Consider the following 16373-nt stretch of genomic DNA (forward strand, 5'->3'; position numbering starts at 1 on the left):
AAACAGAGGTGAGCTCGGCTATATAACTTTCTTGCTATGCCCGAAAATGAAGCCACTTCCGCTTTCAATACCGTATTATCTCATCGTAAATACAAAGAGAAAATGCATCCCCGAGAAGGAATAGTTTCTGCCTAACGTGGCCTAGGAACTTGCCACATTTAAATCGTAAAGACTACACTAGGATGGGGCGAACGACCAGATATGCAGCCAATAAGCTCTCGATGGAAGAGTTGATGCGACCTTATCATCGACTTCGGGCCAACGAATTTCTCCCGCCTTGATATTCCCCATAGCTTCCTAGTTTTTACCCCAGGGATTGTGGGGTCCCAATCATGTTCTAACCCGCCAAGTTTAAATTACCAGTCCAGCGTTCGGCTAAACATCGGAATTGAGCCTTTTATGATCATCCGGGCCCGGATCGGCATCGGATGTCCGCTTCCTAGGCTCGATTTCGGAACCGCAAACCAATCAACATCTCCTTTCACATGAAAGTGACGACAGGGTTAAGTGCTTGTGTAGTCTCAACCCTTTATATCGCATCATAACGAGCCCATTCAGCAAACCTAAGCCAGGGCACGTGGGTTCCCCATCGATTTCTTTTCAGTTGAGGAAAATAATCTTACCATCGTCAATTGAACTACTCCGTATCTGATACATACATTCGCACGTGAAGTACGCCATACTTTCAGCGCAACATTCTACAGAATGCCCTCCACCGGAGAGCTAAACGTCGTCTATCGAGATGAGACGAGGACAATTGATGACCGGGTTTCAGACCTTGTTAACCGCATGACGCTGGCTGAAAAGGCTGGCCAACTCTTCCAGAACATGCTCATTCCGGGGCCAGAGGGTTCACTTTCGCCAGAGTTTGCAGCGTTCGGCGTCGAGGATACCAAAGATCTTCTTGGCAAGAAGCTCATGACTCATTTCAACCTTCTCGGCCCTGTTAGCGATCCGTCAATGATCGCAAAGTGGCACAATGCGGTCCAGGAATATGCCTTGACGCAGACCCGCTTGGGAATACCAATCACATTCTCCACGGACCCCCGACATCATTTTACCGAAAATGTCGGAACTGGGTCACGGGCCGGCGCTATGAGTTTGTGGCCGGAAACCCTGGGTTTCGCCGCTCTTCGAGACCCCAAACTTGTGGAGGAATTTGCCGATATTGCTCGGCAAGAATACCTCGCACTTGGACTGCGAACATCTCTTCACCCACAGATCGACCTTTCAACTGAATACCGCTGGGCGAGGATCAATGCCACTTTTGGCGAGGATGCCGATCTATCAGGGGAGCTTGTCCAGGCTTACATTCGTGGCTTTCAAAATGGTCATGATGTGGGTCCTCAGAGTGTCTCTACTATGACAAAGCACTTCCCTGGTGGAGGTTCCCAAATGAATGGAGAAGACCCACATTTTAGCTATGGTCGCGAGCAATGCTACCCCGGAAAAAACCAAGAGTACCACCTGAAACCATTCAAAAAGGCAATCGAAGCCGGTACTCGCCAAATGATGCCTTACTACAGTATGCCGGTAGGCACCGAGTGGGAGGAAGTCGGATTCGCTTTCAACAAAGCAGTCATCACAGAACTTTTGCGAGAGAAGTTGGGCTTTGATGGAATCATCTGCACAGATTGGGGTCTCATCACTGACGCCAATCTCCTCGGCCAAGATATGCCAGCCCGAGCCTGGGGCTGTGAACACTTGTCCGAGCTGGATCGAACGAAGAAGATTATCGATGCGGGTTGCGACCAGTTTGGAGGAGAGTCTCGACCGGAATTGATCATCCAGCTAGTAGAAAATGGCTTGATTCCCGAAAGTCGAATTGATATTTCAGTTCGCCGAGTTTTACGAGAAAAGTTTGCACTTGGTCTCTTCGACAAGCCATTTATTGATGCCGAGAATGCTGCGAAGATCGTTGGAAGGCCTGAATGGAAAGCAAAAGGCGAGGATGCTCAGAGGAGGGCACATACTCTCCTGAAGAATGAACAAAATGCTCTGCCACTGCGGAGGGAACTAACCGAAGGCAAGAAGTTCTACGTGGAAGGTATCAATGAGGCTGCCGCCGAGGCAAGGGGGCTTAAACTAGCTTCACTCGAAGAGGCTGATATTGCCATCCTCCGCCTCCAATGCCCATACGAGCCGCGCACCGGTGGCTTTGAGGCTCATTTCCATGCCGGTTCACTCGAATTTTCCACTGAAGAGCGGGCTCGACAGTCGGCAATATTCTCCAAAGTCTCAATGAGTATTGTGGACGTGTATCTCGACCGTCCTGCCGTCATCCCCGATCTTGCCCGCCAGGTCACTGCATTGACAACGAGCTATGGAAGCAGTCAAGAAGCATTCCTGGATGTCATATTTGGTACCAATGGCGCTGCACCCGAAGGCAAGCTTCCTTTTGACCTTCCCTGCTCCATGCAAGCCGTACAGGAGAGCAAAGAAGACGTTCCTTTTGACACAAAAAGTGCACTGTATCAATTTGGATACGGCTTAAGCTACTCTAGTGTCTAGGACACCAAGAGGAGCTGGAGATTCCTAAATAGATCAGCCAATGATTAGCCCCCATAGATTGGATCAACTTGTGCTTGTGATATTTTTCAAAGTAATACTTCCTCTTATGCGGATATGCTATCCTGATCGAGAACACTTTTTGTATTCAATATCTGCAAGACAGAAATAGTCACTAATGACTTGGGTGAAGGCTACAAGAATAAGTTACAGCATCACACTTCCTGAAACGCTGCCAAAATTTTTATCGATTCCATCTCCCGCCCGGAGAAATGAACATTCTGGTCAGGGATGAACTCGCCAAAAATATCGACTGGAAACATCGACAAGGACCAACTGGAGAGGGTTTTTGGAACAAAGTCATGCTTTTGTCTTGCTTATTGCATGAAGAGTACAATATGTTAGATTAAATTTCCAATGATACTTGAGAAGCATATACGTCATTGTTCTAGGTCTGGTCTCTCTCTCTCTCTCTCTCTCTCTCTCAGGAATTCCTCTGCTGCTGCACACTCAATAGTTTTCATGTTTTGACATGTTTGTATTAGATCCATTATAGAAGTTCAGCCAATCACAATAGTTTGTTGGAGTTTGGCCGGTTTGACATGTTTGTGTCAGACCCTATCTGTTATCAAGATCCCAACCAATCAACGTCCGCTAAGTTCCGAACAGCAGTTCAGTGACGTGCTCAATGCAAACAGCCCTAAAGCTAGTATAATTGAAAGTGGTTCAGCGCTGGTACTTAAAATCCCGATTTCCCACCCTTGAACTTTTGATCATAAACAATACGTGTCAACATATTACGAAATGACTTTTAATCGCATTGCAGTCTATGGTCACCGGGGATGGGCTAGTTCCGAAATCGTCGGAGCACTTGCTAGCTCAGGTGCTCCCCTTCGGGTCCTCCATCGTCCTGGCTCCGACACCTCATCTTTACCCGCCAATGTTGAGGTCGTTGAAGTTGACTTGATGGATCAGACATCATTGGTCGAGAAACTCAAGGATATCGATATCGTCATGTGAGTCGGTGGCCCCAGGGATAGGAACATAGAACAATGATATATCACGTATATGATATATGATGTATGAAAACTTACTAATTCATTTTTCCCTCCAGTTGCCTTGTTGGACATGGCGGCGTCCCCCTTGAGCATCACTTCGTTGAGGCAATCCCGAAAACACAAGTCAAACTATTCGTTCCCTCTGATCTAGCGGCCAGATACGACGCACAAGGCAACAGTATCCCTGTGAATCGGCATAAGTCCGAGGTTGAGAAGGCAGCTCGTGAAGCTGGAATCCCTACTACGGTCGTTCTTCCCGGAAATTTTGCAGAGTTCGCTTTGACCACACCGTAAGTACTTCGCTTATATTTGAGATAGCTATTCCATTGACCATGGGGTTGAATCTTCCAGGGCAATGGGCGTCGACTATCAAGACAACAGAATTCAATTCATCGGTGACAGTGCTTCGGAGCCCCTGAATCTTTGGTAGGTCTACCAACACGCAATCTGGTTTCCAGAATTCTTTTTTTTTCTAACTAATCAATAGCACCCGCCCTTATGTGGCAGCAGCTTACGCACGTATCTTCGCTTCAACGCCTATCAGTCAGCTACAAGGTCGAGACTTAGCATTGTCTGAACTGAGACCTACTGGTAATGAGATCGCCGAAGCCTTTGCACGTAAGTTTAATGCGGCTCCCATCACAAAGCATGAAAGCAAAGAGCACATTGTTCAAGCATTGAATGAGGCAATTGAAACGAGCAACCCATTTGCCCTCGCACTATACTGCCGAAAGATATGGGCAACTGGAGAGCAGGCGAAAATGATTGGTGAAGATATCTGGGACGTTGAAGATTATTCCAAGGCGACCCTGTCTAGCCTGATCGTTGAAGGCAACCTCAAGCCATACCGATCGCTGCCTGAGGAAGTGAGAGCTTATTTCACGGGTCTATTCGACCAATGTGAATGAAGAGTGTCATTTAAGTCAAATCCAGACCGAGACTGAAACGGCACGAGTCACATAAATTGATGTAAAATAAAAATACATAGATTCCCTCTCCCATAAACAATTCACAACTTTTATATAGGTAACCTGACAGGGACACCATAATGAAACATTACTGAAAAAGCCCGAAGCTGAGGTCTTCCAACAAAGTCATATTTACAGCAATACAGTATTTTGAAATAGGCAGCTCCCGTATGATCACGCCATGCGAAGGTACATAACGGCCAAAGGCCAAATACCTGATTTCATAGCATTAGTACCTAAAGATGCCTAGGGATGCGTTATTTCAGACCGCTGTTCGACACCGCTCTATACACTATATTATAAATAAAGCTATTCCCATCTCCAGCCATCGCCACCTACACCCGCAATTGAAACAATACTAGTACGCAAGCAAGGTCGGTCGCAGACACAGGAGGTAACTACTTCGCCACGTTAAGGCCAGCGGAGGAGGACCCGGAGGTGAATAGTTGTGCGATGGAAATAGCCTCATAGCCAGGTCGGGGGAGGGGGTCCATGATGTTTTAGATAGTGCGAATAGCTTCATTTTCATTCAATTGCGACACTTGAAAACCTATAAGAATGCTGCCCTCTCATTAGTCGAGCTGAAATAGAGCAAAAATAGAGAATTGGATGGGAATAGCTTCAACGACAGGTCTTGGAGTGTATGTATATATATGGTGGGAACAGCCTCATTCTATTGAACTTTTAAGACTCAGGCAATTTAGATACTTTGCTTGATCAGGCGCGTGTCAAAGTAATTCGAGTATTTTGATTTTCTGCCAGATTTAAATAAGGGCATTACCAGGTATCTTCAGGCACCAATACTGACAATTCAGGCATTTGGCCTTTGGCCGTTATACACCTTCGCACACGCCATCTGTAGAACACCAAGTATACCAGAGATATATGACCAATATATTCTCACAAACACAAGCTGTTACCATTATTGGCGTCGTATGCATTGACCAGTATATGTTTAGGGTACCGTGTTTTTAGTTTATATTTCTCTTTGTGTTTTTCCTTAACTTTAGAATTTCAGTCTATATTCACTCTCTATTTCGAGATTCGGCTCTTGATATAATTCTAAACTTTATCCTGTCCGACCGACCCATTCGTGAAATGAACCAGCTAGAATACTTATGATTTTGCAGGTCACCGGAGTTTGAAATGTTGGAATCTGACAACGAATTTTTAACCAGAAACTTAGCGGGAGAAATCCAGAGACCTCTCGATGATCAATTTAAGGGCTTCCGCACGCCAATTGTCATTTTCCACGAAACTCGTGATATTTCCATCAAGCACCATGTTCTGGGGAGTCTTCAAGTTGTATGTGGGCCAATCAGTTTGGAACGATTTTACTTCAATATAAAAATATCAGTATCAAAACTTTGAGCAATAGATAAGTGATTCCACAAAAGTACCTTGGTGGTGATTAGGAGAGTGTGTCGCGGCGAAGCTCATCCACATCCGGCTCATCAGATCGCCTAACTGCTTGTAGCTCTCTTCCCGTGTAGCGGGCTGGACATCAAAAGCGTTCGAAGGCATGCCTTGCCCTAGCACATTGTTGAAGACAAATGCAACATCCTCGAAGTGAGTGGCACCAAGATAGAGAGGATCGGTGTCGGCCGGAATTGTGTTAAACCGGTAGCTATAGCAAGGGAGGCCGAGTTGAGCCCAAATTTCGCAAGTGTAACGCCGTCCAGCAATGAACATAACGTCTCCAGTATATCTGGCAGTTCGTAGGAATTGAGCTCCGTAAGTCGCAGAGAGCGGGAGGGTATCATCCGATTGACCGCTGGTAGAGTTAGAACCTGGTTCAGGGTACGCTTCAAGTAAATCTTGAACGGTTTCATTGTTGGTAGTGCGGATGTATGGCTGCTGTTCGATGTATCCAGCCAGTTCTTCGGTAGTGTTGACGCCTTTGCCGGCGAAAACCTTGCCCTCATCGGTATTGGTACCAATTAATAAAGGCACCTTCACAAAACGGCCTTTGGAGATAGCGACGGAAGTGTATTCGGGAACAAGAGTTCCGTCGATCACCGGAAGAAAAGAGAGACTAGAAAATGCAGAGTTCAAAATATCGAAAGGCGCAGCGCGAAGACATTGCAATGTGTCGTGGGCATCTGTGCAGTTGGATGCCTTCAGGACAGAGCGATACGTTTTTTCAGACTGGGCATCGGACGTAAAGCTACCAAAGTAGTATGGCCCACCACTCTGGCAAATGGCTGCATTGAAAAGACCATCATCCCGTCCTCCATTGGCTAACAAGTGGAAGCCTACAGAGGCAGCACCGGCAGATTCTCCTTGGATGGTGACTCGGCGACGATCTCCTCCAAAGGCTTCAATATTGTCCTGGATCCATTGGAGAGCAAGTCTTTGGTCTTGAATACCCAGGTTAAGGAGGCCATGATTGCGAACTTCATTTCCGGCCAAGAAGCCCCATCCCTGGAGACGATAGTTCATAGTCACCACAATAGATGGCTGACCGATCCGAACAGAGGCTTCAACCAGAGCAGACGCATTGTATCTAGCATCGCCAGAGCCTCCTTCTTGGAAACCACCGCCGTAGATATAGGCTAACACGGGAAGACGCGCGTTGCGTTTGATCCCTGCTGGTCGAACAGCATTGATTGTTAGGCAGTCCTCGCTTTGAGGGTACCTAGTGGCCAGATCTGCCGGATCCATTGGCAACCCTAGTAGATAATTGATGCAATGGGCGCCATATACAGTCGCATTCAGAGGAGCGCTCCAGGTTTCATTTACGGGCTGAGGAGCCTCAAATCGAAGATCTCCAATTGGGGCTTGCGCGAAAGGAATTCCCAAAAACAGGTCTTGATTGTAGGAAGCGACATGTTTTCCGATTACCGTTCCGTTCTGGATACGAACGGTTGGTGAAGCAGATTGATGTTGAACACTAGCCAGTCCCCCAACAGAGAATGAGAGGACGGCCGCAGCCCTGAGTAGAAACTGCATGGTTTTCAAAATGAAATATCGCGATGGTTCGGAATCTCCAAACCAGGGGGGCCGGCCATGTTTTTTAATATAGAGCTCGGCGGAACTTCGCGGGTTTTGTTAGCATTGGTAAGTGCAAATCACGGATTTCTGAAATGCCAAGGTGCCAATGAAGGCTCTTATGGCCGCAGTCATCGGAAGCTGTGACCGGCAATTATGATAAGTCTTTGGAAATTGTGCGAGGAATATTTCGGAGCACCCTGAGAACAGTTAAGACTGCAAACAATAGTGCAATGTGGATATTGCAAACTGTGGATATTGCAAACTGTGGATATTGCAAACTGTGGATATTGCAAACTGTGGATATTGCAAACTGTGGATATTGCAAACTGTGGATACTGCAAACTGTGGATACTGCAAACTGTCAACAATCATGTACCTAGGAAGAGATATGTGCATGCCTATCTATTTACATGTATAATTTCGAGTTTTATGGAAACACCCAAATAAACTGGGTAATGAATCAAACACAGCAAAATATAGATATTCAAGAAATGGTTCTGCCCATAAAATAGTTAGAGAAATTAAACTGACCAAGAAACCAATCAGGGCTGTTTGCGCTGAAGAAGCCCTCGTTAAATGACAATATCCCCGTACAGACTGTCAGTCCCTTTCGTTAACATAAACATGGCTGAATTTTGATATTGGTATAGTGACAAGTTTGTGGAGATCATACAATAGAATATGAATGTAGATGAAATATTATATTGTGGACGGAGGAGAGAAGGAGAAAGAGAGAGAGAGCGAGAGATATCTATCTATCTACTCTATGGGAGACTATCCCAATGTGGGATGTCACCTGACATCCCCAACACAAGTTGAATACGGATCGACATGGTACTCACATTTTTGAAGATGATAAGCTGTAAAGACGAGCAACCATTGATGGAGAACTGAGGGAGAGGAATTTATGAAATGATATTGATTGTGATGGTTGATGATGGGGGATAGAAGAGAAGGAAAGGAGGGAAGGAAGAAGCTATCTATCTTGAGATATGGGGTTCACGTGCCCTAAACAGCCATCCTAACTCTATACTTACTCTTTCTTAAGCTCGATACCTCTATGACTGTCAACATGAGTTCTCCTCGGTACTTTACTTTATGTGCCAAGTTTTCAATTCTCCAGCGCATTTGGAAAACAGGGGGCAACTGGGCAATAGATACCACAGATTCCTAAATCAAAGCCGTGTGTAAATAATTAAAGCCTGATATAAATGTGTCACAGAGTGACCTGAACCTTGGCAATCCCCTAAAGTGAAGCCTATATGTACCCAGTGTGTTCCTGTCGACACGTCGACGTAACCTGGCCGCCTGTCGACGAGAGAGGATGTGAGAATGAAACCGCCGCTTACCTCTGTGAAGAATACGCTCTGTCCGTCATCTAGTACCCACCTCGTGAACACTTCAATATCTGCCCTTCAATAAGAACAACCTTCCAGCAGATATCGAATGCTAGTTTCAGATCCCTTGACCAATTTCCCCTCGAACTTGTGGTTGATCTACTGTGCCACTGGGATATGCATTCCCTGTTCAAATTTCGGCAAAAAAACCACTAGATCAAGAGAGGTCGTAAACTCTCCCGATCGCTATTAAAATATGCGGTATCACATGGTCTGAAGATTTTCTATGCTTTTTCGCGGACACGGCTTGGCGCCGACATTCCTTTACTTGACTTTCACAAGGTATTATCTGCTAAGGCACACGGCATCTGTGGTGACTTTAGAGGGATCATATCCGTCTTTATTTGGAGAAGATCTTGTTTTGAATGCCCCAGAAGTCTGCGAAAAACCAAATGCGGACTCTCACCTCGATCCAAAGGGACCTCAGGATCAATGAAGCAGTAATAGATCAATTCCTCAACTGACAATAGAATCAACCCCCTGCGGGAAGTTGTTTGATATTGTTTCTTTCCTGAGTAGTCGGCTCGTCACTCATGTTTCAAACAAGCTCTGCTACATCTGCTGCTGCCTTGGTCTACTATTTGCCAATGAAAAAAGTATCTGGGTGTCGGCAGAATCATTTTCACTAATTTTTTACTAGTTTTGTCACGGATACATTTAGAAGTACGCCATATCATCAATCTGAATCCCCAACTACGGCATTGGCCTTGAGTTTCTTCAAACAAGCATTTCAAATGGCGGTGGACCACCTTAGGGATGTGCCCAAGCCTTTTAGTCAGATTTGCCCTCGCTCACCTTCTTAGCGACGTTGGCCTTGGTAAGCAACTTATCATCTTTTTGGGTTTCGCTCATCACGGCCCTGAACTCCTCCAGACAAGCATGTTCCAGATTCAAGAGACCAACCTTGGGAGTCCAACCAAGTTCCTTAGCCAGATCGGCCTGTGACCTCGAGCTATTGATTCACTTGTCAATTTCAGGTAAACTTTTAATAGTTGAGTAGTCAAGCAACTTACTTTGAAGCGAATCCCAACTCGGTGAACATCAAGTTACCCCCAACCCATTTCTCAGCAGCCTGTTCAAGTGACAACTTCTCGACCTCTTCAGTTGGCAAGGCGCCTAGCTTGAGGCCAGCCTTCGCGACGGCCTTGGATACTTCCATCCAGGTGTGCTCGCCTGTCTCGGTAAAGTAGATACCCTTCTTTCCGTGGGGAACATCTTCATCACTTAAGATCTTCGAGATAAGGAATTCATAGAAGTCCGACAAATTATCGATGTGGATATCGCTCCAGATGGAGGCGCCCTCGCCAATAACTTGCGCGTGTTTGGCTTCGACTGCCGCGCGCATGAAGAATGGGACTTGGATGGACAGCTTGTTGAAGTGACCAGTGCCTACACCAAAGATGGTCGGGGACATCAGGGTGTAAGTCTTGACATCCGCCTGGAGACCGGTGTCAACGACCAACATATCTGTGCTCCGTTGAGGGAAAGGCCCCTCCTCCTCCCGCTTCTTCAGGTACGAATATGTGTCATCCTTGTCGGAGTGTTTGCGATTATCAAGGTACGTAGATGACAACGGGAGATCCGCGATGCTACCTGTGCCAGAGGTCTGAGAACATGATGTTAGCTTTTTGTGGTTTCTTTAGAGGGTACCTTCGGAGACACGCACGTGGATGAAGTGCACAGCTTGCGTGGTCTGCTTCTTGCGTGCAGCAAGACCTAGAATCATGGCTTTAGCCGAAGCTGGGTGGAAGGTTGACGCGGTGTTTATCACCACTAAAGGGGAGGAATCAAAATGTTAGATTTTCGTTGTATTCTCTCATTGGAACGTATATCTCACTGTCATGCTCGCTAGCCAATTGTTGGAGCAGCTCGGTATCTTCGAGGCCGCTAAAAACGATGGCATTGACGCCATGCTCACGGAGTAAAGCAGCTTGACTCTCTTGTCTCACGACGGCAGTGACTTTGATGCGCTTGATAATGGGAAGCTCAGACTGCAGCAGCTGGGTTAATATAGATCCACCACTGTGCATCAATCCAACATTAGCATTCTCTTTCCACTGAGAACATGAAGGGTGGCGTTCGTTCAAACTCACATGTAACCTGTGGCTCCGGTCAGGAGAAGTTTGATATCCGCCATGCTGTCAAATAACAAGCTTTAGATTGTTTAGTTGAAATCCTCTGATGTAGAGTCTAAATATGTAGAAAATTCAAGCGCGGTGAAGTCCGAAAGAGCAAGATCGAGAAGCCTTGGTCATTTTAAACAATTTAGGTAAAATCAATTGATATAGTCTTCCCGACTGTCGGATACATTCTGGATGACAAATATGCCTTCATAGTGGGGACAGCCAACGTTGCGCCTGCGATCCAAGGAGTACTTCCTCGGTGACAAACCATTCGACTTAATAATGGTGATGATCCGGTACCCACAATGATGTTTTAGTCTCCCCTAAACGCCCTACCGTACTCGGTTGGTCTGTCCCACCAGATGGAATTGTATTTTTCGTATGTAATTACCATCCGAAATATCAAGCTGTTGTATATTTTCCATCTGGTGTCCAGGTAGGACAGATTGATCGTTCAGGTGATACGGATAGTGGGATAGTGAACGAGACTAAAACTGAAGAGTGGGTTCATTATAACTCTTATAAGCTAGCTTATTCTCGCCGGCCGTAACACCTTATCTCCGGTGAAAATTGGCCAACTACTTTCTTTCGGAATACCTGTTCGAAAGTTTGAAAAATATATGGCCGAGTACTCAGATCAAGTCCAAACCATGTAAACCATATAAAGTAATGGGAAATCCTAAATTCACCTTGTCAGTATGGAATAAGGAGTATAATAGTAAGATTAACTTTTTTTCCCAAAATTCAGCCAGAAATGGCGGTATTGGAAACGCAGAGTTCTTGGAGCCTTTGGGTTCCGGGGCCATATAGCCGTCTGACTAAACTTCAGGGTTGGCCAAAAAGGTGTGGGCTAGCATCAAATGCCCCTCTTTTTTGAGACACCTAAATCTCGGGACTTCGGGAGCTTACCTTGCTTGACAAATGCAAATGAATACTTTCGACCAATGGGATATGAGGAGAACTCTATCTTCTATTTCTCATAGTTCTCAGCTATCTATATATGCGGTATAAACCACAGCTAGTAAGTAGCAAGCTTCCCGACAAGGTCCGATAGAGCAAACCATGTAAACTATGGTGGAGCATGGCACATTTTCCCGAGTTCGCCGTCATACCTGAATCACCTTGATCACGTAACCATTGCAACCAGCCCCAGAGATTATTTCCACTTTGTAATGTCTGGTGACGACCGTCTGGCAAGAAAGGTGATGAGGACCCCACATGTATGATGCCTCAGGCTTCAACACTCTGTAGACTTCTTAGCTAGCTTTGGGGAAATTTCCTCTCTTCTTCTCCCAGTCCCTCCCGATACACACAAATTTATCGTATTGTTTTGTATTGCTTCTCTTTCCTTATCAAAAAGCCCTGCATGATTTCCACTACAGTTTGCGAACAGATGGGCCTGTTGCCACGCGCTACCCTGCACATATAAACGACGTGTCAGGACCCAAGTACTAAGCAGGTCTGACGATCTGTATCTCGCAGTCTATGTGAGACTGCGAGATGGCCAGTTCGCAGGTGCAAACTGGACCCAGGGCTGAGCCCCGCAATGCGAGGGTTCATGACCTCACATGACCCCACATTTGTATATAAACAGTTCAGGGCCTGGAGTCTTGGAATCCAGCGATTAGTTCAGCATTGAACTTGTCTACTGCTTTCTCCATTCTATTGCCCGAATCCACCTAAGTCCCAAGACCCTCGTAACGGGGTCTTACACCACGTCTTGCTCGCTTTTTTCGCTGTCGTTCATCTGAATGGTGACCGACCAGTGCTATTCTACGGGGATAAGGACCTAGTAAAGCGGCATTTTTCTACCCGCGAGGCTTTTATAGGTCATTTTGAGAGGTTGCCACGAGCCGACGGGCTTGTGGGAAAATCCGATTCCCGCGCCCGGTCCTATGTGGATTAGGTTAAGGAGTGGGATTTCGGAACACCTCCAGTAGCCAGGCGGGGCCCCGTCACGTACTTTAGCCTGATTCCTGCCATTGCGTTGTAGAATTTGAGTGGATTGGTTATCTTTATTGGGTGGAATGTTCAAGTAGTGGAGTATCTGGGACACAAGGCGAGGATTGTTGCCGTGATGCGTAGGATATTATGGTTGAACAAAAGTTGGTTACATAATCCGAGATGTCGTTGAGTCCTCGAGCAATTGCTATACATGGAGCATAGGTATGATACAACCCGGCTAAACCATTTGTTCCTATGCATTAAGCGTGAAGGCTAATTTGCTGCTCCTCGGAAAGTGCTCTTGAGCAAGATTCCAACTGGGATTCTTGGTATCCAGCCTATTACGCCCGGTTGTCAGTCAGTGTCGATACAACCTCAACTAAACTATGTTGGAGCAATCACGAGCAGTATGGTCACACCACTCGGTCTAATTACTGTTGAAGGGAAAGAAGCCTCTCCTGGGTCTAGAAAAGTCGATATATAGATAATTCTTCCAGAAAGTCTCCTTAGCGAACCTTTTGAGTAAGAAGAAGGTTTGGACGTGAGTCCTTAATATAACCTGGTGTTAAGCTCATGAAAAACAGTATCAATAGTAGGATATGATTGTTTAGCCTACAAACCTACCAAATGCTATGGTACAAATGGGATAAAACTACCCCGGTCATATTTACCCATGCAACACCAGCGCGCATAAAAGATGACAACGGTGTCCTGTGGTGTAATCACTATCAGCGATATGATAAAGATGATTAGGATTCTGGCTATCTGTAATTGTATGGGCCACAATGATATCACTTTTACCTCACTTGGCCTCGCGCTATGCCGTACGAGGCGATCCGGTAAATGAGAGGAGTAAGGAGAGTATGAACTCCTATAATTGACTGATTGCTTTGATGACTTCCCGTAAAATTTCACCGTAAGTTGGACTTTGTTATTGGGACTTGCCGCTGGGTTTATATGATCGTAGTCATGGGTGGTTGTAGAAGGTCTGCTTCAGGCCAGAGCTACTCATCATCTCCTAGTAGAGACCGCTCTTCATCTCTCGCTGCCATTTAATTCCTTTCTCGGCCCTCTCCTTAAGTTTTCGTCTTGAGTCAATGGTTTGTCTGTAGTTTGTTTCTGCTTGTCCTTAGTCGTCTACATAGAGGAGTCTTAAAAGGACTCCAGTAGATATACTCCGGTATTAAAGGCATTAAGACAGAGGAAGAGAGATATAGGTAAAACCACTGGTATTAAATACTAAAAAACTAAGAAGTTACTATTAATGATCTGCTAGATACTCTAGGTTAATAAGGCTAGCTAGATAGCTCTCTTACTCTCTCTTTCTTTGATCTCTCATCTTATTTCCCTCTCTCCTTGCTACTTATTCTTATAGCGTTTCCTGGCCTCCTATCTTGTCATTAGAGACTAAGAAGGAAAAATCAGGGACCATTTTTTCATAACTCAAAAGGCCCTGCGAGGTTTTCCACAAAGGAATATATGGCCTTTGTAACGTGGAGAGATCTTTTCGGTGGTGGTTTAGAGTAGATAGCAATTGATATCAATAATTATAGTACATCATTTACTCTGGAGTCTCTTTAGCCCAACACCTAAGCAGTAAAGAAAACATAGAAACATTTGAGCTCAGAAAGCGTATTTGAAAGGAACAAAATGCGGATCGGTCATTCGGTGAGTTTGTCAGAGTTTTCTATTACACCAAGTCATTTGGAATTTTTCAAGCGTGGATCTTTCCATAGAAAGAGTCAACAGGGCTCACTCCGATGGCAACTCCAAGAGAGGTTTCGAACTGGAGTCTCCACCACTCGACAAGGTCACGATTTTCCATGAAGGTAGAGAACTGGCTGAGGGCAGTGTAGGGCTCATCCCATACGCTACCAGACTTTGAAACCAAGCCTTTCCGAGAGAGGAAACTGCCATTGTCGATGAATTGTTGTTGGTACTCGTCGCTGAGCAACCAGCTCATGAATAGTCGGGAGCTTTCTGGGCGGGGCGTGGTGGCGAAGATCGCAGCAGTCTGAGGCCAAAGAAGACGAGTATCTTCCACAGCCTTGTTGGCGATATTTTCGGCGGTAATCAAGTTAGTAGTGAAGGAAAGAACACGAGAGGAGTTCTTATCGGCCACGTAGTTTGCGGGCTCGCCTGTTCCACGAACCCACTTCACATTTTGCTTCTGTAGACCTTCAAACCATTCCCAGCCATACTTCTCAATAAGGGTCGAGAACAAGTAAGTAATCGCATCGTCGTCGTTGGGCTGGGTAAGAACGAGCTTGTCCTTCCAGAAAGGGTCCAAGAATCCTTTATAGGTTTCAGGAACGTCAGAAGCCTTCAGTGATTCGTTGTTGTAAACGAAGCTACCAAATTGATCTTATTTGTGAAGCTCGTTAGCAATCACGTTTGATTGTCGCTGGACATGGAAGTATTTCTCACAGATGTACGTGCCAGTGAAAGCGCCCGCGGGGTCCTTGATCGATGAATAGACGTCTTCCCACTTAGAAGGCTTGTAGGGAAGAAGGCGTCCTTCGCGCTTCCATCGGCCATAGTCATGGAGGGTTTGAAGAACAGCAATGTCAGCACCATCGGTGCCATCACGCTGGAATTGTCGATTAACCCGACTATCGTGGTATTTCGACACATCTACGGTCAAGTTGAGCTTCACGTCGGGGAACCGAGCCTGCCACGCAGCAATGGTGGGATCTCCCTGGCTAACAGCTTAATATCAAAAGCACCATGGTCAGCATAAATCACAGGCAATGAACAAAAATTGGAAACAGGATCCATACCGTCTCCACCCCAGAGAACGATCAGTTCACCAGATTCATTCTTTGCTGCAGCATAAATCTCATCAAGTGTACGGTTTTCCATAGCCAGATCGTGACCGGGATAACTATTCAACTTTGGAAGAATCGCAGCTGAGCCCAGGCCAATGAGACCTAGGCTGGCAACGAATGTGCTCAACGGTGACATGACTAATGATCAAAAACTTTACAGACTGAATGAGATGAGCGATGAGAAATGAGTTTCTAATAATTATATATACTCTCCTATTCTCAAGGGGAAGGGGTCACGGAAGAGTTCCGTTATATTGTCAAGCGGTCATTATTAATCAAGCTGAGCTCCTTCAGGGCACCTGGGGACAGGGGAATCATGACAAATCACCTGGGCAAGGTTATATGCCCAGGTGCCTTGGGAAAATATAGCATGAAACATGCCCAGCAAACAAAGTTCTTTGTCAAAAATTTGTCAGGCTTACTTGTATTTATGGATATTCTGCAATTATGGTCATTGAAACCTGCACCGTTGGAGTTCCGAGGTCGGGAAGAAACCCAAGTGGGTCAATTGATATCAGATGTGGATGGATCGCTTGGTAATCTGCTTGATTTT

At 45.8% G+C, this 16373-nt stretch overlaps 5 protein-coding genes across 5 annotated transcripts; 2 read left to right on the forward strand and 3 right to left on the reverse strand.

The window, feature by feature from the left end:
- Positions 1-705: 705 nt before the first annotated feature.
- N7529_000016 (glycoside hydrolase family 3 protein) lies at positions 706-2511 on the forward strand (the record flags this gene model as incomplete). Its single annotated transcript, XM_057235547.1, has 1 exon — positions 706-2511. One exon carries the CDS (start codon positions 706-708, stop codon positions 2509-2511), a length of 1806 nt encoding a protein of 601 aa, XP_057102350.1.
- An 801-nt stretch (positions 2512-3312) lies between these two features.
- Positions 3313-4474, forward strand: N7529_000017 (uncharacterized protein; the record flags this gene model as incomplete). Its single annotated transcript, XM_057235548.1, has 4 exons — positions 3313-3524; positions 3623-3856; positions 3918-3992; positions 4054-4474. 4 exons carry the CDS (start codon positions 3313-3315, stop codon positions 4472-4474), a joined length of 942 nt encoding a protein of 313 aa, XP_057102351.1.
- A 1242-nt stretch (positions 4475-5716) lies between these two features.
- Positions 5717-7486, reverse strand: N7529_000018 (extracellular lipase; the record flags this gene model as incomplete). The annotated part of the gene is made up of 2 exons (XM_057235549.1): positions 5717-5871; positions 5935-7486. The coding sequence occupies 2 exons, from the start codon at positions 7484-7486 to the stop codon at positions 5717-5719; spliced, it is 1707 nt and encodes a 568-aa protein (XP_057102352.1).
- Positions 7487-9696: 2210 nt separating this feature from the next.
- Positions 9697-11062, reverse strand: N7529_000019 (uncharacterized protein; the record flags this gene model as incomplete). Its single annotated transcript, XM_057235550.1, has 5 exons — positions 9697-9877; positions 9939-10531; positions 10592-10698; positions 10763-10947; positions 11019-11062. 5 exons carry the CDS (start codon positions 11060-11062, stop codon positions 9697-9699), a joined length of 1110 nt encoding a protein of 369 aa, XP_057102353.1.
- Positions 11063-14706: 3644 nt separating this feature from the next.
- On the reverse strand, positions 14707-15956 carry N7529_000020 (ABC transporter substrate-binding protein; the record flags this gene model as incomplete). Its single annotated transcript, XM_057235551.1, has 3 exons — positions 14707-15356; positions 15420-15701; positions 15773-15956. 3 exons carry the CDS (start codon positions 15954-15956, stop codon positions 14707-14709), a joined length of 1116 nt encoding a protein of 371 aa, XP_057102354.1.
- Between the last annotated feature and the right edge of the window lie 417 nt (positions 15957-16373).

Source organism: Penicillium soppii, assembly GCF_028829465.1.
Source record: "Penicillium soppii strain IBT 18220 chromosome Unknown utg000001l, whole genome shotgun sequence".
In the NCBI taxonomy this organism is placed as follows: Eukaryota; Fungi; Ascomycota; class Eurotiomycetes; order Eurotiales; family Aspergillaceae; genus Penicillium; species Penicillium soppii.